The sequence below is a fragment of the Petaurus breviceps genome, unplaced genomic scaffold (assembly GCF_028583685.1).
Source record: "Petaurus breviceps papuanus isolate PSGF00001 unplaced genomic scaffold, PetGlider_PUasm1.0 189, whole genome shotgun sequence".
In the NCBI taxonomy this organism is placed as follows: domain Eukaryota; kingdom Metazoa; phylum Chordata; class Mammalia; order Diprotodontia; family Petauridae; genus Petaurus; species Petaurus breviceps.
In genome coordinates, this window is record NW_027185809.1 from 1814338 (window position 1) to 1837643 (window position 23306).

A 23306-nucleotide genomic window follows, 5' to 3' on the forward strand; every position below is an offset into this window, starting at 1 on the left:
CAAAACATATCTCCTTCCCAGTTCTTCTAATTTGTTTGTGATGTGATCTTTTCTAACTAGGCCAGGTATCTGCAGTGTCTTATGGTATAAGGTGTGATATGGCAGTCCAAACCCAATTTCTGCCAAAATGCTTTTCAGTTTTGCCACCAGATTTTGTTGAAAAGAAAGTCTTTACACCAATAGTCGGGGTTGTGGAGTTTATCTAACACTGTGCTAATGTTAGGGGGTTTTTTTCTGAATCATGCATTCCTAATCTATCCACTAATCAACTCTTCTATATTTTTAAACCACTATCAAATAGATTTGATAATTACTGTTTTGTCACATGATTTAAGATATGATACTCTTAGGCCATCTTCCTTCCATACTGATTCTGTTGCACAAAATAAAGCATCAATATCTCAGCTTAGTAGAGAACTTTATTCAATAACCACTATAAGCAATATCAAATGATATTATTTCTGTAAGAAAAAATACTTTAAGGAAAGTGTTGAGGTCATCCCTGACTTGCCAGGCTTTCTTCACCATTCCATAGCAGTTTTCTCACCCTGGAAGTGCACTCTGTTCCTGCAGTCTCCTCACCCTATATGTTCCATCCATCCCTGACCTGCTCACACTCAAAGTACACTCTGCTCCTGTGGTCCCTTACTGGGACTGGTCAGTTCCTGCCAAAGCCTCCATTTTAAGGAAAGTGCCCAGACTAGCCATGTGTTCATTCACCTCTTGAATTGCTATACTTTCTCCACTGTACCCCTGAGCTGAATACCTTCCTAGCTGCCCTCCCTTTTCAGCTTCTTTTTGTGCGATATTTTCCCCCATTAGAATATAAACTCCTTAAGGGCAGGGCCTGTCTTTCTCTATATTTTAATTTGTATTCCTAGAACATAGAACAGTGCTTGACACACAGCAAGCACTCAACGAATGTTTATTGACTTGTTGAAATGAGACATAAAGCTAAAAGACACAAGCTTGCCAAAGATTTTTAGTTTGCCATTATCATAAAGGATACACACACATGTTTGTGCAGTCATTTTTCAGTCACGTCTGACTCTTCAGCACCCCATTTGGGGTTTTCTTGGCTGGAATGGTTTGCCATTGCCTTCTCCAGCTCATTTTATCAATAAGGAAATTGAGGCAAACAGGGTAAAGTGACTTGTCCAGCGTCACACAGCTTATAAGTGTCTGAGACCAAATTTGAACCCAGGAAGATAAGTCTTCTTGACTCCAGGCATGGTGTTCTAACCACTGTACCATCTAGCTGCCCCATAAATATTTTCCTATAAATGTGAGTAGAGAGAGGCGTATTACAGATGTGTTTATCTGCATATTGCATTGGACTGAAGCCCCATAGCACTGCAAAGCCTCTTATCTAAGGCTCACAACTATTTTGGACCTCAGCCTAACAAGCCACATATGAAAAATAAAGTTGATGATGAATATCTCTCCTAGATAATGACATGCAATTGGAGAGAAATTTCATTGATCTTGTTTATAATTTCCTACATATTGGACAGACAGTGCAGATGGACAATGTTATGGGTCCACAACCAAACAGGGAGAAAATAGATTTTTGGAATGCATTTGGAAAATAGAATAGTGCTTTCAAGATCCCCAAGCATCTCCACGGGTGAAAAAAAACCCCATCTTTTCAACACTCATATTTTTCTAGTGATATTGTGAATCATATAATACGACAGTCGCGAAAGCACCAAAACTTCAGATCATCCAAAGGACAACAGAAAAATACAGAGTGGGCACAAAGACACTAAATCAAAAGATAAACAATGAATTCCCTGCAAAAAAAAGCATCATGAAATATATCAAAGAGATGTATGGCTGGAAAAAGAGGGGGATAGGCTGTGAACAAGACCATCAATGGGCCATTGAAATAAGAAATAAGAAATAGGCGGCATTAAGTACCGTATGGAGTCCTAGGTGAGGGTGGAAACAAACGTCCTTAATGACAGAGATCAGGAAAAATTGGCCCTGCCTAATGACCCTCACTAATCACATGAAGCTGTGGAGCTCTTGCCACAGAGGGGCACAATACCAGAGTCACCCATCTATCTTTTGCCAATTTCTCTGCTCCAGCTAGGTTCCTAGGCTCATCCGTCAGATACAACTTTGTGAAGAGGTGGGACTGGAGACAAACTAAATGCCTTACCAAGAGAGCATTTAATTGGTCCGCCACAGCACAATGTTCTGTAAATACTCCATGCCAACATCAACATAGCCAGAATACCTCTGCACAGAACACTAACCAGAGCATTGCTGGAGACTATAACCCGCCCCACCCTCCTCCCCCCTCCAGGAAACAAGATTCCTATTGAACTCAAATTGGACAATGTTTCGCTAGAGCTTTGGGTATGGGACAGAGCAAAGTAAAGAATTGTATAGGCAGAAGAAAGGGAAGTGAGGGGAAGAAGAGAAGAGCTGAAAGAAAAATTCCATGGAAATTGGCAAAGTGTGAGAAAAAAAAATTCAGCCCACATTTGAGAGGGGAAAAAAATGAAGGTTTGGCTTTCAGAGGAGACAGCTAGCAGGGAGGATGAGGACCAAGAAACCCAGGTTTCCTGGCTCCACATTTCACACATCTCTTTAAAAAAATCCATCGCCAGCTGGCAAAGTACAATGGGAAAGAGGGGAAGAAAGAAGAGACGGGGATGACCAAGAAAGCATCGAGGAGAGAAATCACCCAGTGACTTATAAAATAAGAAAGGAAAAAAAAAAGTCTGTTCTCGTCTCGAGAACACAGAAAGCATCTCCCAATCCAAAAAATGGACCTGTGAAGAGTAATGGCAAAGGGCTTACCTGTGTGAAAGAGCCGTCCTCATTGCATTCGGGCACAAACACGGCCTCCTGCGGTTTCTTGGCTTGCTCCAAGGCTTGAGCCCTCTCCTGGAGGCACTTGCTTTGGCCAACATCTGAAAGGAGAGTAGACCACACCTCACTTGGATCAAAAGTACCTCGAGACAGGGAGGAAAGTGATTTTGGGGGAACCTACTAAAAAAAAAGCCATTTGGTTAATGAGTAAAGCTCTTTAATTAGACTACCCCAATGACCAGCTTCGACCAGAACCAGCTTACGGGAAAGATACTGTTGAGAATCTTAGAGAGAAATAAAGTAATTGATATATAGAGAGGAAGGCAGAATGAGACAGTAGAAAGAACACTGAATGTCAGTCTAGGACCTGGGTTCAAATTCTGACTCCTCTACTTATTATCTGTGGGGTCTTCTTTCCATGAGGCCTCATTTACTTCAAGTGAAAATTGATGCCGTTGGACTAGGTGAGAGCTAAGGACTCGTATAACTGCAAAACACAGAATCACATAATGGAAGAATCCCTTCTGTCAGAGTTGTGATCTTGAAGGTAGAGAATAGGTGATTAGGGGACATTTGGGAAAGGAGGTGATTAAAAAAAATAGTAGAGAGATATCTCTTCTCCCTTGTTCCCCACCCTTCCACTAAAGTTAGAGTGCTTATTTTGTCTGTGAAATGGTCAATTAGGGCCCAGGGGTATTGGAACACGTATACAAAATGCCTACAAATTTACACCCAACTGAGAAATGACTGCTTTTTTTGTCTTATCTAAAGTTGAGATTTTATGGTATGAACACCAGACTAGAAGTCTGGGTTCTGGTCCCAATTCTTCCACTAAACTAAGTATAGTACAGTTTCTGGAATCAGATCTTCATTTACTACCCACCTGTGGTCCTACATGTGGGACCATTAGCAAGTCACAACATCCCTGGGCCTCAGTTTCCTTATATGTTAAATGAGATCCAGACTAAATGGTCTCTGGGGTCACCCTCAATCCTGTTAAAGTGATGACTTCTGAGTTTGACTTAATCAGTTTCCTCATTTGTAAGATCATAGTAACCACAAACCTTTCCTCATAGGGTGAGGGTGAATAAAATGGGAAAAGCACCTAATAAATAGTAAAACTATAAAAGTACTAGACAGCAATTAATCAAACCAAGAGGCAGCATAGTAGAGCAGCTAGAGAGTGGGTTTCAGAATAGAGCCCTAGGAAACTCTCTAAGATTTCAAAGCAGATTGAGAGAGCTTCCTCAACGGTATATATACCAATGAAGTCGCAGGTCCAATCCAAAAGCATATTTAAACAGGCAGTGTTCTAATTGGTGTTATTTCCTCCACTTAGAGATGGGCCCAGCTGGCAAAAGTTCTAGGCCGACAGACCACAAGCAAGACCTGGAGCTTGGGCCAAATCAGATCATCTATGCCCAGGGCCTGAGCTAAGTAGGGGTTAAAAAAAAAAAAAACCCAGCCTCCAACAAGTCCAAAGGCTATATTTATTTTTGCTCAGGGCATAACTTAGAGGTAGTGATGTAAAATGCCTTATGGTCAACTAGCATAGCTAACCTTAAAAATCAAGGGAAAGAGGAAAGAAAATGAAAGGAGGCCTATGACTAGCTTTTACATAGCAAGAAATATCCCTGGACCAGAAAATAAGGGTCCTGAGTTGATACATCCCTTTAAGTGACATCATCCAGGCCTAATCAAATCACATGAAACAATTTGCACCTTGGTTTCCTTACATGTGGGGGTGAAATGGCTATTTACATTTTCATAAAAGATTTAAGATGCTGGGGGAAAGTGGGTGATGGATGAGAATATATTCAAATTTTAGTATTCATATTAACAGAGGGAAACAGTGACATTGATATTCTAATGCATCAGACTTTTTGTAGCTTGAAAATGTCATAAAGGACATGCTCGGGAGCATAAAAAATAAGATAAAATCTAATCTCATCTAAGAAGAAAAATTTGTTGCAGATAAGTAAGTTGGCTACAAGAACCTACTACATTTAGACCAAACGCCCTACTTTTTGGTTTCATATGAAGTTCAATGACTTTACAAATAGGCAGTGAAAGAAAATTATTGATTTTTGTCATCCCAAAATAGTTTAACTCACAAATGGAGTCTTAGAGTTAAATGGGACCCTAGAGGTTTATGTGGTCCAAACTTCCACTCCTAAAAGCATCAAACTCCAGAAGGTGTGTATTGTGGTAATGCTTACATCTTAAGAATCACCAGGGGGCAGCTAGGTGCTGGGTGGTGCAGTGAGTAGAGTACAGGCCCCAGAGTCAGCAGGACCTGAGTTCGGATACGACCTCAGACACTTCACACACACAAAACTAGCCATTTGACCTTGGGCAAGTCACTTAACCCCAACTGCCCTCCAAAAAGGGGAAAAAAAATCACCAGCACACAACCAGCAGATTTCCAGGACAACTGTAACAAAGAGGCGATGTCATCATTCACCCTAAGTTTCCTCTCGGTGTTAATATTTAATAAGATAAAAAAGGCTCATTTTTCCAAAAGACTTCAATTATTCTCCAATAGCCCTCTGGCAAAAAGTCTCTCCTTTGCGGCTTTTACTTGTGTTTCTCATGAAACAGTCTCAGACTTTTCAAAGACGTTTTTCTACCTAACAAGTATAAGACATTTATTTTATATACCAAAGGTTTTATATCAATATATTTTAACCATCAGCAGCAGGATGGTATGGTATAAAGAGTTAAGATCTGTTAGGAACTTGTATTTTATATATTTCAATTATGAAAAAATGAAGTAGAGGGGCAGCTAGGCACCAGCCCTGGAGTCAGGAGGACCTGAGTTCAAATGCAGCCTCATACACTTACCTGTAACACACACACACAAAACTAGCCATTTGACCTTGGGCAAGTCACTTAACCCCAATCACCCCTCTAAAAAAAGAGAAAAAAATTAAGTAGAAGGACAATAGTTTCTCCCCCAATTTTTTTCCAAGGGTAGCCTTATCAGAAATGGAAGAGATGCTCATTCTTTAAGATGAAGGAACTCTCTCCATTTTATTCTTCTGCCCTTAGATGAAAGTAAAGGAGGAAAAGGAAACACATGCTGGGCACTTGTGTATAATTTACTGACAAAGAGGAGACTGGGACTCTGGGAGACAGTGTCATATGGGGGCAAAGAGGCCTGGTCCTGGTGTCAGAGAATCTGAGTTCAAATCCTGCCTCTGATACCACACCTTGGAACAAGTCATTCCTGATCCTCAGTTTCCTCTTCTGTAAAATGAGAATGTTGTACTAAATGACCTCTGAAGCCCCTGCCATTTTTAGACCTGGAATCTTTTGTGATCTGTGATTCTCTGACCCCCCCCCCCACATGATGGTCAGAGATGTCCACACTTACCTTTACACCTGCCTCGATGTACCACCCCCAAGGCTGCATCCCTGCACTTGGCTCTCTGGTAGTCACACATGGATTCATAGGTCCTGCCATCGGAGGCACAGAGTGGCTTGGGCTGAGACCGGGAACAGTGAAGGTTGCACTGAGGATCACGATCACTTATTAGAAACTAGGCAAGATGGAGAGAGGAAGGAGAAAAGGGAATTATGATAAATCCACCATATACAATATCAATTCCCCCAAGATGGCAGTGGACACAAGGTCATAGAAACAGAACTAGAAAGGGTCTTATGTTATAATAAATTGCTGCTGTTGTTCAGTTGTTTTCAGTCTTGTCTGACTCCTTGTGACCCCATTTGGGGTTTTCTCGGCAATGATACTGGATTCTTTGCCATTTCCTTTTCTAGCTCATTTTAAAGGATGAGGAAGCTGAGGCAAACAGGGTTAAGTGACTTGCCCAGGGTCACACAGCTAGTAAGTGTCCAAAGCCAGATTTCAGCTCAGGAAAATGAGTCTTCCTGACTCCAGCATCACTAGCTGCCCTGATACATTTTTCCTCTTTCTGCTTCCAGTGATGGAAAAGTTAGGATCATAAAAGCATAGATTCAGAGTTAACAGGCATCCAAAACCAATCATTTTACAACTGAGAAAACTCAGGTCCAGACCGACAAAGTGATTTGCCCATGGTAACAAACAGTCAAAACTAGAGAAGGGTAATGAGAGTTTTATCGTGGGATCCAAGTAGCGAGAGGAGGCATGCTCTCTCTTCCATCAAAGTCAGGGGCATCTCCACCTCTGGGCTGGAGATGCTTTGGGAGATGAAGGGTTTCTCTCTGGACATGTTCTAGAGATAAGGTTCTCCACCAACCCATCCCAGACAACATTTGTGAACCCTTTGAGGGTTTTCTTGGTAATGACACTGGTTTGGTTTGCCATTTCCTTCTCTAGCTCATTCTAAGGGATGAGGAAACTGAGGCAAACAGGGTCTCACATCTAGTGTGACTTCCTTATCCATCCTCTGACTGTTAACACCAGAATCCCATTGCCAAAGCAGCCTTCTTTCAAGACCCATTGACTGTCATTTGGGTCACCACGTCCCTCCCCATGGCAACTTTTTGCCTTGGCCTGTAACTCTTTTAATAGAGCAATAGTAGTGGGGTGGGTTCTCTGAGGTTCAGTTTCCTCATCTTTAAAATGCTTCTAACAACAAGTGAGGCTGGTGACCTTGCACAGCCCTCCCTCACTCAAATCAAAGTCAATTGCATGTCATCATGTCATCATCTCCTTGATGTCATGGTCCTCTTAGAGAATGAAGGACAAACCACACACACACACACACACACACACACACACACACACACACACACACACACTAATACCTGTGGAACCTATCTCACAGGGTTATTGTAAGGATCAAATGAAAATATATGTAAGAGTATATATGTGCATATGTATATATATGCAACCTTATGTGTGTATATATGTATATGCATATGTATATGTATATATGTATATGCAACCTTAAAGCATTACATTTTAAAATTAACAACTGAAATAATATTATTAGCTATAATAGGAGCAATAGCAATCATAATTTTAGACAATATATGGACATCCTTTTGGTGACTCTGTTAGTGGAATTTGAGAGTTCTGCTGGAATGACTGGGATATTTGACTTCATTCAGTCTTGGGATTCCCTTTTGATCACATAAGGAAGTGTCAGAGACTCTAAGGGAGAAGATCAGAGGAAGGTGGGTACTTCTAGCCCTAGTCAGTGTCTGTAACCTCTGATTATCCTATGCTAGATTTGGGTGGCTTAGTCCATCACAAGCAATTCAGTGTGAATCATGAGTGTGAGGAGGTGCTTTGGTTATTTCTTGAAATACATCTGCTATGTGAAAACAAAAATGCATCATCTTAAAAAAAAAGGTTTAAAAATAGAATCCTGATCACAAAAATGTAAAAATCTCATTGTAATCTATGAGCCAATCAGGGTACATATGAATTGGGTTCAATTCTAAACACTGAATTTTAATGAAGTACAAAGAATAAATTTAAAATGTTAACCAATAAACTAGAATGAAACCAAGATTGAGAGGAACTTGAACACCATGACAAAAGAAAGATGACTGGAAGAGCTGAAAATGTCCCCAGTTATCCCAAGAGGTGAATGTATCACCATGGGCTATACCAGTGAGAAAAAACAACATTCACAGCCCATCACTAAGCCTTGCTTCAGAAATCAATATAGAGCTGAAAGACAATTAGACTAGGAGTCAAGAGGGCAGCTAGGTGGCTCAGTGGATAGAGAACCAGCCCTGGAGTCAGGAGGACCTGAGTTGAAATCCTGCCTCAGGCATTTACTAGCTGCGGGACCCCAGGCAAGTCATTTAACCCTGTTAGCCTTAGTTTCATCATCTACAAAATAAGCTGGCTAAGGAAATAGCACTGCAGTACAAAAAACCGCTGCAGTATCTTTGCCAAGAAAACCCCGAATGGAACCATGAAGAGCTGGCCATGACTAGAACGAACAAAAAACAGTAAAGTATCTCAGTTCTACCAATAGCCAGGTAACCTTAGGCAAATTTTTTTTCTTTTTGCTTTTTGTAGGGCAGATCTGAACCCAGGTCCTCCTGACTCCAGGCAGGTGCTCTATTCACTGCGCCACATAGCCACCCCCTTGGGCAAGTTCTTAATTTCTTTTGGTGTCAGTTTCCTGTACTGTAGAATGTGGATATTGGACTAGATACCTCTAAACATTCTACCACTGTATAATTAAAATGGTTTTCATATCAGATTCCTGGAACTTCCTCAATGAAGCTTACACTGGTAGTTCCCCACCTGGCAACATCTGGAATAGCATGTAGCATGCTGATGCTAAAAATCGGATAACTTTTATACAATGATGCCCCTAATTTAAGAAAAACATCGAAAGAAATCAACTCTGATCAAAGCAATCACATTTCAGAGAACTGACGTTAGAGCATTCTCTCAGCGGGGAGATTACCCACCTCGATTTTTCTTAATTGTTGTTTAGTCGTCTCAGTTGTGTCTGACTCTTCATGACCCCGTTTTGGGGTTTTCTTAGTGAAGATTCTGGGATATTTTGACATTCCCCTCTCTAGATCATTTGACCCATGGTGAAACTGAGGCAAAGAGGGTTAAGTGACTTGCCCAGGGTCACATAGCTAGTAAGTGTCTGAGGTCAGATTTGAACTCAGGCCTTCCTGACTTCCTGCCTGGTACTCATCTACTGTGCCACCTACCTGTCCTTCTCCTAGACTTTAGGTAAGGAACTAAGCATGCACTGAAAGATGAGGTCAATGTGTTGATCTGGTTTGATTACATAGATACAGATGCAGATAGATATAGACACACACATTTGTTGTTGCAAGAAGAGTTCTATTTGAAAGCGGGGATGGATAATTGAGAGTGAGAGCAATGTTCAAAAGAGCATCAATAAGACTTTTTTTTAAATGACTAATTATCTACAGGTCTAGACAAAAAAAGATTCTTCTCCCTGCTTCCTTCCACCTGGATGAATCCTTATACTGATGCTCATTGGACAATGGTACCTCTGAGCCTTAGGTCTAGAGCTGTGGGTGTAGATCACTGAAACTTCAGCCATAGAAACTTAGTTAGCAGAACAAGTCATACAGCTAGCTTCTCTTCCCTCATCATTCCAGATGATACAGTGGATGAAGTGCTTGACTTGGAGTCTGCGAAAATTGAGTTCAAATTCAGTCTCAGGCACTTAACTAGTTATATGACTCTGGACAAATCAATGACTGCCTCAGTTTCCTCATTTGTAAAATGGAGATAATAATAGCCCTTATCTTGCAGGGCTGATATGATGATCAAATGGGACAATATTTGTCAAGTACTATATAAATATTACCTATTATTATTATTTATTATTCAAAAGAGAGAATAAGACTTAGAAGATAACTAATCCATGCTTATGATTCTACCTTCTAGGTGGCATAAAAGAATATTGGACTTGGAGTCAGGAAGAACTGAGTTTGAATCCTTCTTCCTACATTTACTAGTTGTATGACCTTGGACAAGTCACTTAAACTCTCAGCTTCCTCATCTGTAAAATGGAGATAATAATCCCTACCTTATAAGGTTGTCATGAGGACCAAATAAATACATGTAAAGCACTTAGCAAATTTTAAAGGATAACTATTATTATTGTGGTATTTACTATTGATTGTGCCAATCACAATTAATTGTATTAATTACTATTACTGTGATATTACTATTGTGTTAATTACTATGGTTGTGGTCTTTATCATTATTGTTAACCTGGAATCTCATTGTCTGTGGCAACACAACCTAACCATACCTTACTAAGGGCAAGTCTAACTTTTCAAGCAGTCTTGGTGGTTTTTATTCATGCCTTACATAACTTTCTTTCTGAGACTCCTGCCACCTGTATTCTCTATGCCTTCTACTTCAAATAGGGTCCTTCCTTTACTCTGAGGCAGAAGCAGGAGCGAGCTGGTAAATATTTAACGACCAGGTCTGCAGAGGGAAAAAGGCACCCATGACATACTTCTAACTGTAATTGGCATTATTAATATTTTTGTCATGTTTTTCTTAAATCTGGGAAATCAACAAAACAATAAATCAAGCCCTGATTTTGAGCATTCACTGATTTCGGAAGCATAAACGCTCACAACAAAAAGCTAACAATCAGTTCGCTGGTCTGACCTGGCTCTCTGACCTCTCTTTGGGTACAGGTGGTCTGTATCTTCTGATGTAAGTCCCAACCCAGCAGCTGAATGACCATATACTAATTACAATGCTGAATCACTACTAAACCACTATAGCCACGTTTTCTTTATGAGTCTCCTCTCCTTTCACCATCCCCCTCTGACAGTATAGCCATCATCTGAGACTAATAATGTCGATTATTCATGGAGGTTGGGGACAAGGAGGGGGCCATAACATCCCTTCTGAAAGTGCCGGGTCAAACTTGGACATTTAGAGGCAGCACAGGAAAAAAAATCGAATAGGCTGATTATATCTAGAGCACTGTTCTGTCAAGTTCTCCCCAAAACTAAGGCTGACATAAAGAATCTTCCTTCCTGCTCGTTTCCTCCACAGTTCTACTCCTGCCACCCCCCTCCAACCTGTATCTCAGCGGGCAGCCTACAAGAGCCGGGCAGCATGGTGTTACCTGGCAAATGTGATTTATGGTCTTCTCTCTCCCTACGCTAGAGCCAGCCAATGGCTGGAGGGTTGTCAGGGAAATGTGAGTCACTGCTATAATCACCTAAGTGTTTAAGTCTGACTCTTTCCCTCTTTTTTTAAAGGTTAGAGTAAAAAAAAAAAAACAAACTACAAAACTCTTGCCTCAAGTCAGGTTCTCTATCGATTTTAATTTTCTTTTATTGATGCTATTTGTATTTAAAGAGCCTTCGTTGGGGCGGCCAGGTAGCACAGCGAGTAAGAGCACCGGCTCCAGTGTTGAGAAGACCTGGGGATCGAATCCCGGGCTCAGACACTTAGCACCCACCCAGAAACACCTGGCCGTGTAACCTTGAGCAAGTTACTTAACCCCTATTGCTTTAAAAATAAATAAAATAAAGAGCCTTCATTTCTGAATATACCTCTTCTACCATTCTATCAGAGGACTACCCTTTAATAAAGATTTCTTTTAAGGGAAAAAAGAAATTTCACCTAAAGAAAACAATACATTAGTTGTGATAGCATAAACAGTATTTCCCATCCTTGGCTCCATCACATGAATGAAATTAGGAAGGCACACTTCTGATTCTTCTCCCAAACCACGCTTAAGTAATACATAAACTTCATCCGATCGTTCTTTCCACTTACATTGTTGTATAGACTGGCATATTGTGTCAATGTGTTATATGGGTGTTACTGGTTCTGCTAACTTCGTGATATCACTTCATATGAATTTTCCTATGTTTCTCTGTATTCCTTTTATTTTTTTCTTTTGGTAGAGCAAGATTCCATTACATTCTTGTGACAGTTTTCTTAACCATTCCCCAATTAATAGATATCTACTTTATTTCCAGTTCTTTGCCACCAAAAAAAAAAAAAAGTCCTACAAAGAACAATTTGGGGGATATGGCTAGGTGGTGCAGTGAATAGAATGCCAGGCCTGAAGTGAGCAAGTCTCATCTTCCTGAATTCAAATCTGGTTTCAAATACTTACTACCTATGTGACCTTGGGCAAGTCACTTAACCCTGTTTACCTCAGTTCCTTATCTATTAAAAAAAATGCTAAATGAGATCACAAAGAGTTGGACACAACTGAAATGACTAAGCAACAATAACAAAGAATATTTTAGTATCTGTGAAATGTTTATGTCTTTGATATTCTTGGGGTATATGACCAGCAGTGGCATTTCCGGATAATATTTTTAAGGCTATCTCTGGGTAGCCCATTTAAGTGAAATGTAAGCCACTTTTTATTGGTTCAACATAATTCTAAATTGCTTTCCAGAATGAGTGGACCAATTTGCAATTCCACCGTTAGTGTGTCTTCTTCCCGCACCCACTTCAACATCAATTGTTTTCAACTTTTTTTCATCTTTGACAATTTGCTAGATAAAATTTCAGAATTTCTTTAATTTACATTTATATTATTAATGATTTGTAATAATTTTTCATAGTTTGTTGATAGTTTGCAATACTTCTCTTGAGACGGTTTGCAAATAACCTTTGGAAAAGGGCTTTTTATATATATGTGTGTCAACTTCCTATATATCTTGGAAATAAGATACTTAACAGAAATATTTGATTCAATAATTTTTCCCCAAAGATTTCCTTTTTATCCAATTTCTTTGATTTTGTTTGTGCAAAAGCTTTTCAATGTCATATAATCAAAATTCTCTCTCTCTCTCTCTCTCTCTCTCTCTCTCTCTCTCTCTCTCTTTTTCTTTCCCTCTCTCTCTCTCTCTCTCCCTCTCTCTCCCTCTCTCTCTCTTTCTTTCTTTTTTCGTAACCTCCTTCATCCCTTGTTTTGTCTTCCCCTAACTATAGTTGCAAAGATATCTCCATCTATTTGCCTCCATTTTAAAAAATGATGTGACCTTTCAGGTTTAAGCACATTTGGAATTTATTGATGAATATATATGAGATGTTTTTTAGAACCATAAAAAAAACCTCTTCACAATTTTTCCAGTAGTCTAATAGAGAATTCTCCTCCAGACAGTTCATGGTCTTTGGTTTATCAAACCCTGGGTTATTTTTCTGATACTTACTAGTCTGTTTCACCAATATACTTTAATTTTTTTTAACCAGTCCCAAATAGCTTTGATGATTACTGCTTCACAATATAATCTTGTGCTTTTCAAAGGTCTGCTTTTCAATCTTATGTTTTCATTGTTTCTTTTATTTTTGTCCAAATGAACTTTATTATTTTGTCTGCTCTATAAAATGATAGTAAAGTCTTGTTAGTTTGATTAATATATAACTAAACTGTAAGCTGATTTCAATAGTATCAACACTTTAATATTTTTATAGTATTTTCTCAACTTAACCATAAGAAATGAACACCTTCCCAGTTAATTAACAAATTAATTCTTTTAAGAGTGTTACATAATTGTATTTCTATGAAAATTGAGTATCTTGTTAGATTGATTCCCAGTCAGCTTATGAATTTTGAAATTATTGTAAATGGGATTACCCTTTCCATTATATCCTCCTGTTTTTTTTATATTGCTATAGAGAAAAGCTGATGATTTCTGCGGATTAATCTCGTATGCTATTACTCTAATCAAGCTACTAATTATCTCAATTAGAAAACCTCAGAGCACCCATAAAAGAAACCAAGTAAACCATAATTTCATCAGCAAATATGGATGTTTGCTGTCACTGACCTTTCTAGAACTATGGCATATAATATAGAGAGGGATACTGCTTACTTTACTCCCACATTTACTGGGAAAGCTTCTAGGAATTCCCCCTTATAAATAATGCTAACTTTTGCTTTTTATCACTTAAAAATTTCTCCTAAAATGACTTCTTTTGGGGTTTTTCTGGGGGGGGGAGCATAAGTTAATGTTATACTCTGTTAAAGATTTTTTTATCATATAGTTTTGATAATTTTTAATATGATTATATTGATTATTTTCTTAATGTTCAATCATCCTTGCATCCCTAATACAAATCCTACTTGGTCAATGGAAATCTTTTTTTAATATAGTGCTTTAGTATTTTCTGCTAAGAATTAATTTTTTGCATCACTATTTATTAAGGATATTGGATATAGTTCTATTTCTTTGCATTATCCTTCCTAGGTTTGGGAATTAGTACCTTATTTATCTCAACTGTAAATCTGAGGGTTTTTCTTTTTGTAATTTCTTTATAATTTGTTCAATTTCACTTTCTAAGACTGAATGGAGAACATTTCATCTTCTCTTAGACAGCTTATATTTATATACTCAATAATCCATTTTCTTTAAATTCTTGGCTTTTCTAGCAAACTGTGCAGGGGGGTATATTAATTCTTTTCATTTTTTTCTCTCTCTTGATTTTACCTTTTGGAAGTAGAGAAATTCTAGACTCACGAGCAACATAAAGACAATAAAAAGAACAAACATAAATATAATCCACAAACTGGACTTTTTATTTTCCTCTCTCATTTTTGATGAAGATAGTTAAAACTATACCATTTTTGGAGAGGGGGAAAGGCAGGGCAATTGGGGGTTAAGTGACTTGCCCAAGGTCACATGGCTAGTAAGTGTTAAGTGTCTGAGGCTGTATTTGAACTCAGGTTGGTATTCTTTTCACTGTACCTCCTAGCCACCGAGCCACCCCCTATTTTAGACTTTTAAACAACCTTTTAATGTTCTCATTTCTCCTCTAATATTCAAGATTCCTTCTAATATACGAGATTATCTTTTCTATGCTTATTTTTATTTTGTTTGTTGATTTTTAGTTTTTTTCTAATTGCATACATAATCAATCAACCATTCTCCCCTTCCCCTTCTATTTTCCTAATGAATATTTTCACAGGAGAAGTCACATGGTATAAAGGTTAGAAAACTAACCTTGGAGTGAGGAATCCTTATGCTAAAATTCTGCCTCTGATAATACAATCCAGAATTCAACAAGTCATTTCACTTCATAGTAACTCTAAGCCTTCTTTAAGACTACAAGTTTAGAACAGTTGGGAATCTGTACTGGTAGAGGGAATTCCCTCACTATACGGTTGAAATTATCTATTTAATTTTAGAAAAAGCTTTCAGCGATACAGTTTTTCCTTTGAGGACTACTTTAGCTGCATCCCCGAGATTTTGATATGTTGTCTCAGCATTATTACTCTCTTTCACATGGTTACTGTTTCTATAATTCCCTTTGGGATGCTCATTACTCAGGTAGCTATTATTAAGATTTGTGCTTGTGTTTCCTATAATTATCATCATCTAATCTATTGAGACGAATCTATTCTTATAAAGCAGAGGGAGAATAAACAAATAAGCCATTAGCAATTTAAAGAGAAATAAAAAACAAATTTCCAGGGGGGGGAAGGAAATTTTATAATAAATGATAAAAGGAAATTATTAGAAACTTTTGCCCAACTATATGGAAACAAAACTATGTAAATGAAACATGAATATATTTAAAATACAAAATGTCAAGGCTAACAGAATAGACAATTTAAATCAGTTAGTCTCAGAAAAAGAAATTGAACAAGCCATAATGAAGAAAGAAGAAAGCAACAACTTTAGGAACAGATGGATTTACAAATGAATTCTATCAAACATTCAAATAACAATTATTTACAATACGAAAAAGTCTTTCTATGATACAAATACGGTCTTGATACCTAAACCAGAGAGAGAAAAAACAGAGAACAAAAACTATAGACCAATACTGACTATCAATAGACTACCAATACTGACCAATAATGACTATCAATGCAAGGATTTTAAATAAAATATTATCAAAATGACTACAGCAATATTAAAATATAAAATATTTGGCAGTTCTTTTACACATAGGAACTGTACAAATATAACTATAAAACACTCTTTACCAAGATAAAGACAGTCTTAAATATTTTTAGAGAGTGATTGCTTGTGGTTGTGATGTGTCAATATAATAAAAACTAATCATTTAATGTCATACCAAATCACTAAGTGATTCCTTTATAGTGTTAGAAATATATGAAAACATCCATCTATTAACAACAACAAAGGTCAATACTATTAAGGGTAATAATGAAAAAAAATGGAAAGGAAAAGGGTCCAGCATCACCAGATTTTACACTATACTACAAAACAGTAATCACAGAAACTATTTGGCATTAGCTAAAAAAATGGAAAAATTAATCCATGGAACAATTCAGTATACAATATTCAGAAGCAACTGAACAAAGTAGTATATTATTCTATAAATTTAAAGGCCTCAACTACTAAGGTAAGGATTCAACAACAACTGCTGAAAAAAAACTGGAAAGCAGTCTGGCAGAAATTAGATTTAGACCAACCCTCATACCATTAACTAAGACAAGATCCAAATGAATGCATACTTGAACCTTAGACATTAAAGGCTACATTAAAAACAAATAAGAAGATTCAGGAAGGAAACGCCATTCACAACTATGAATAAGGAAAGAATTTATGACCAAACTAGTGAGAGAGAGGATCACAAAAGACAAAAGGGAAAAGTCTGATTCCATAAAACTAACAAAAAATGATTTGCACAAATAAAACTAATGCCATTATAATTAGAAATGAAACAGATAACTGGGGCAGGGGTGGGGGAAGCTCATTTCTCTGATAGAAAGCTGACATCCAAGATAGATAAGAAACTGATTTAAAGATATAAAAACAAGATTCATGTCCCAAAAGATAAAGGGTCACGGATGTGAACAGGTATTTGCCAAAGTAAAAGAAACACACTATCAACAATCATATCAAAGAATGCTTCCAATCACTAATAATTAGAGCCATGCATGTTAAAACAACTCTGATGTTTGACCTAACCCATTGTATTGGCAAAGATAATAAGAAAGGAAAATGACAATTGTTACCAAAAAAAATAGACTGATGCACTGTTTTGATGAAACTGTGAATTTATCTAGAAGCCAGGGGTGGGCAACCTGTGGCCTCAAGGACACATGTGGCCCTTTAGGTCCTTAGGTGTGGCCATTTGACTGAGTCCAAGTTTTATAGAACAAATCCTTTTATTAAGGGGATTTTTTCTGAGAAGTTTGGATGCAAAGAGCCACACTTGAGGACCTAGAAGGCCACATGTGGCCTCAAGGACGAAAGTTCCCCACTCCTGCCAGTCTAAGAAGTAATTTGTAACTAAGCCCCCAAATATACCTTTTGACAGTTTGATACCACTACTAAGCTTATAATCCAAAGAGACTGGAGAGCAAAGGGACTCATTTATAAGAATGTTTACAGTAGCTATTAACATTATAATTGTTGATGTATTGTTATTATTGCAAAGAACTGGAAACCAGGGGATAATCATCAATTACAGATGGTCAAACGAGTTGTGTTATATGAAATTGATAAAATTATTATTGCACTGTAAGAAATGACAGATGGGGAGGATTTCATAGAAGATACTGGAAAGACACATATGTATTGGTACAGATTACAGTGAGCAGGACACACTGAACAATTTACACAATAATACTGCAAAGAAAAGCCACTCTGAAAGACATAAGAACTCAATGTAATGATTAACAATTACAGATCAGTGATGAAGCCTGCTACCTATTCTGTGACAGAGAATTGATGGATCGACTCACAAAACAAAATCAGAATCTATTTTGACTGTGCAGTTTTGTTACAAGTGCTTTGTTTTCTTTTTCAAAAAACTTTTTTGCATGGGAGTGACAGAATGGCAAATTGTGAGGGAGAAATCTACTGATGGGGTGGCAAAAAATTTTTTAAAGAAGAGAATGTAAAAAAAAGAGAAGAATGTCACCAGATCATTAGAAAAAACATACATAGATGATAACAGAAGGAAGGCCAGAAGTAAACAAAGAAGAAGGAAAGCTTTGAAACTGAAGTGTTCAATTTATTATATACCTAAAAGAGGAAAACAAGCTGTGTGCAAAAGAGATTTGCCATTTTATATAGAATTCTCTTTTCTTGTTTCTTTGCATATGTAAATGATAATTTTATTTGTTATTTGGCTCAGAATTTTTTTTAAAAAAAAGCTTTAATGATTGGCTCCTGATCACACAGGTTTGGGGGAATTACTCCAAACCCAGCTTCCAGCTGTTGAAAGAGAGGTCAAGACTCACAAATCAAAGTTTCTATTACTAAGACTCTTACTCTCTTGGCATTTGACCTAGAGATGATTTTTTCTTTCCTCACAAAGATGTTAAATGTTTTTATTACTATTATCTAGTCCAAGCCATATTTGAACAGGAATATACTCTGCAATATTTCTAATATGTGCTCATCTACTCTTTGTTTAAAGACCTTCCGTTATGGAGAACACACTCTCCTTAAGTACTCCAGTGGATATTTTTTGATGGTTCTAATTGTTATGAAGTTTTTCTTTACATCAAGTCCAAGTTCATTTTCTTTCAATGTTTACCTGTTGCTTTTATCTATTACCTCTCTAAAATGAAAGAGAACAAGTCTAATCTCTAGGTCACATCATACCCCTTCTTGATAGTTGAAAATACCTATTATATCCCTCTATTTCTTTTCTTCTCTAGATTAATGTAAAGCATTCATGGATTAACCACCCTTACCTCTCACACGAGGGTTTGTGGACCCCTACTCACTTTCTGGGTTGGCTCATCAATCCAACATGTTCTCACACTGACAGGTTTAGATTTCCAGAAAAAAGATCACTACTACCCTTAAATTCTCTCATCGTTCTATAAGTAGCCTTCCTATGGGAGAAATACATTCCCCTCTACTAGCTACTTTAGCTTGGGAACCTATATGAAATTTTTTCCCTTTACACAAAACCATCTACTCAAAATAATGTTTCTTTTAGGTCTTAAACATAGTCACACACATAACAAGAAAGCAAAAGAAATGATAACACAAATACTCATATATGAAACAAATACAAGAAAAATAAATATATCACAATCCATACCTATGCTTTAGCCACGTTCTCCCCTCAAAGCACTCGGTATCTGTATGGGAAAGTTGGCACACACTTATATAAATCTGCCAAAAAACCATGTATCTAGAGAGTAATTCACAAATCTGGAAATGTAAACTTGAGTGTCCTATTTCCATCTCAGGAATTTTCCATAAAAGTCACTTTCTGGATATAGCTTCTGTGTTGACCAAATGTTTCTGCTGCTAATTTGAGTTGGTACATACTTTGCCTGATCAACACCTGCCTAGGTGCAATGACTTGGAAAAAGTAGTTAATCCTCTTTGTGACTTCTAATTCCATGCTTTCAAGTGATTCCCTTGCCCAGATTGACTTATTCAAAATTAACTGCAGTATTAATCATTTCTAGCTTCAAACTTAGTTAATAAAGTTCTGAAATTTGTCCTTTCACCTCTATGATCTTCTTGGGCTCATCTTCAGTCCCTTCTGCAAATGACCCTACCTAAACTTATGGTTAATATGTGCCCTTTTCAGCACTGATCATCCACCATTGGTGTCCACCTGATTCGCCAGAAGTAGTAGCATGCACAGTGACCACGCTCCGGTAAACCATCTCGGCAGATTGGCTAAACCAAATCGAGGGTATTCGACGCACCTCAAACCCATCAGTGAGTTAGCGAAGTTCTACTCCAAATGTGAAGATTTCTTGGGGTGGAAAAGGCGGATGAGTACAATTTGTTCCAACGGCCATGAAGGAAACAGAAGCAGGCTCTGTGGAGCTTGGTCAGACATCAAAGATGCCAAGGTTATCTACTGCATCCCAGGCCATCACCAGCTGTTTTGACTTTCATCTTGCCACTGGACTCAGTGTGACTCAGGAAGAGGGAATAAGGCTGATAACTTTGTGGAAGCCTGCTTCACTTAAATTTAATTCACACGAGCCAAGACAATACCCATGATGTCACTGGTCCTCTTCAAAAACAAAGGGCAAATAGCATACAACTTATGGTTAGTAACCAAGTTTCATCTTCCTTCTATAGTTGGATAAATTACATGTCCTTGTAATCATCACTCTCTAATAAAACATGATCTCAAGACCCATCATCCATCATCTTGGTCGTGCTTCTTTGGATGCACAAAGACCTTTTTTCTAAGTCGACATAACATCATTCTTTGGGTATGGCCATTTAACCAGTTCAAAATCTGTACTGTCATCTATCTAATATCTCTGCATCTTTTCCATAAGGGGAACACGGGAGACTTTGTCAGATGTTTTATTAAAATGAGATCAAATTTATCTATAGCAATTCCATTACCTACCAGCCTAGTAACACTGTCAAAAAAAAATTAGCTTTAAGCTGGTATGCTATGGTCTTGAGTAAGCCATGGTGGCTCTTTGTGCAGTAAGATATTCTATAATTTAGGGGTAGCTAGGTGGCACAGTGAATAGAGCACCAGCTCTGGAGTCATGAGAACCTGAGTTCAAATGTGACCTCAGATGTGACACATTTACTAGCCGTGTGACTTTGGGCAAGTCACTTAACCCCAATTGCCCTCCAAAAAGAAAAAAAAAAGATATTCTATAATTTAGCCAGAAATTGAACCTGTGGTTTACAAACACTTTTCTCTTCCCCCACCCATTTGCCTTGGTTTTTGGAGGCAGTGGGGGGAGGGGGTATATCACACAGCTTATACGTGTCTGTGGCTAAATTTGAACCCAAGAACCATTGATTCTAGGCTACTGCTCTATCCATTGAGCCACCTAGCTGTCCCTCTTTTCCCTTTTTTGAAAGTCAGGAATCTGCCCTTCCCCCCTCATGAAATTTCTCATGCATTCTCTACAATCTTTCAAAGAGCAGTTGAGCACTTGAATTCACATATACACACCCACTCTACTCCTTCTCCCAAGTATTTCTTCCCTTCCCTGCATCAGCTCTAATCTTTCTCTTCCAATTTCTCAAATTCTCCTGAATTCAATATTTTTGGGTGTTCCTCACAGTGAAAAATCTCCCTAAATTTCCAAATAGAGAAGTAGATCACACACACACACACACACACACACACACACACACACACACGAGAGCACAGTGGATCCATATTATTAAAAAAGTGTTGCTTCTGGAAGTGAAGTACTATAAATGCCAATAAGGAACTTGTAAAAGACAAAACATCTTGGAAATGAAATCCACCATCTCAGCTGAAAAGCAACAGCTTTGTGTGGCCAGAGAAACATGCTTCCCAGAAACAGAAGGGCAATGTCTGTAATCCCACAGGCTCAAGACCTTTCCAGAAAACCTCCATGTTTATAAGAAGGCTTCATGTTTCCCCTCCCTCTAAATTTAAGATTTCAGAATAGTTCATATACCTTTGCCTGGGAAGTAGGAATTCCCCTAAATCTGGGAGTACAGACTTCCCTCCCTCATAGCTTAGAATTGTAGACAAATGATGGTAAGACAAATCAATGATTTTCTGATTCCCCTGAATGCTAGTAGGACCTTTCCTCCGTTGATTACCTCTGATGTCTCCTGTACACATACTTTCGTACAGAGCTATTTTCATGCTGTCTCCCCCAACAGACTCTGAGGGCCTTCACAGCAAGAGTTTTCTTTTGCCTTTTTCATATTCCCAGGGCTTAGCACATATTAGGTATTTAATAAAAGCTCACTGACTGTCTGATTCAAAGTCCAATCTGCTAGATGAACAAAATCCTGAAAATGGGCTCTCTGCTCCCCTAGAAGGGAAATTAGGCCAGTCTAAGTAAAGCAAATATTACTCCCAGTGTGTTCAGAGCCTGGTGACTTAGTGCTCAAAGCCTTCCACCAACAGTCTGAGTAACCCTGCTGGGATTTGAACCTGTGGTTCCTGGGTGTCTACTGTGGCCACTGGAATTTTAGGGCTTCCCTTCACTACCCCCACCAAACACTAAGCAATTCTCTCAATGGGGAAAAAAATGAATTCCATTTGTCAAGATGTTTATATACACTCCTCTCTCCCAGACAAAATCACAAAGAAAAACATAACAATAACTCTTCAATAAGATTGCACAATGGGGAGCCACACAAAAGGGAGAAAACAAAGTTTTCTGCTCCCCTCCCCACTTGCGGGAATGAATGACTCCAAGGAAAACTCAGAATGATTTGTCCTGGGTTCAGAATTGTGTCACAGAACAGATGCCAGAAGCACATTTTTATCCTCATAAACAATCTGTCCCTATTTGGAAATTGAGTTACAGATTGGTGAGTAATTTTTCAGCCGTGATTACCTTCCCACATGACTGGCAAGAATATTCCACCGATGTTCCCTTTTACACTGGCCCCCTTGGCTTTCATTCACAGTCACAGCTTGTGATGGTGGCCTTCTGCTATCTGCTACTGTCTCTTATCTCAAGCAATTTGCAATGCTATGATCTGACTGTTTCCCAAAGAATTCCATAACTGTGGAAGATGGATGAGTATCAGTGAGATTAGGTCTTGAGTTAGCATCGGTATTAATTAGCTGCTAATTTAGTGTTATTGCTGAAGGATCCACAGAGCCATTTTCCAGAAACAAGTTTTCTCATCTGTAAAATGAGGAGGTTGTCCAAAATCAACAGTTCTGAAGTATGGTCTGAGGATCCCTGGGAGTCCCTGAGATCCCTTCACAGGGTTCCATGAGATCAAAATTTACTTTCCTAATAATAAGAATTTTTATTTCTTTTTTTTTTTTTTTTTTTTTTTTTTTTTTTTGTTTTTTGGAGGGGGGAAGGCAGGGCACTTGGAGTTAAGTGACTTGCCCAAGGTCACACAGCTAGTAAGTGTTCAGTGTCTGAGGCTGGATTTGAACTCAGGTACTTCTGACTCCAGGGCCAGTACTCTATTCACTGCGCCACCTAGCCACCCCTAGAATTTTTATTTCTAATATGGTAAATATCACTAGATATAACCCACATTAATAAAAGTCCTTGGGGGGGGGGGTCTTCAATTTTTAACAGTGTAAAGTCATCCTTAGATGAAAAAAGTTTTACCAAATGACTTATAGGCTCCCTTCCACTTGGGTAGCTAGGTATCTCAATGGTTAGAGTACTGGACCTGGAATC

At 38.2% G+C, this 23306-nt stretch overlaps 1 protein-coding gene across 5 annotated transcripts in view; it reads right to left on the reverse strand.

Annotated features, from left to right (window-relative positions):
* The window catches only part of SMOC1 (SPARC related modular calcium binding 1), a 226191-nt gene that overhangs the window by 117905 nt on the left and 84980 nt on the right, over positions 1-23306 (reverse strand). For all 5 annotated transcript variants that reach the window (XM_069091792.1, XM_069091790.1, XM_069091789.1 and 2 more), the window contains exons 2-3: positions 6200-6365; positions 2812-2924 (exon numbers count right to left, since the gene is read on the reverse strand). In XM_069091792.1, the coding sequence (XP_068947893.1) occupies positions 2812-2924; positions 6200-6365 (279 nt within the window). The remainder of the gene's footprint in view (positions 1-2811; positions 2925-6199; positions 6366-23306) is intronic.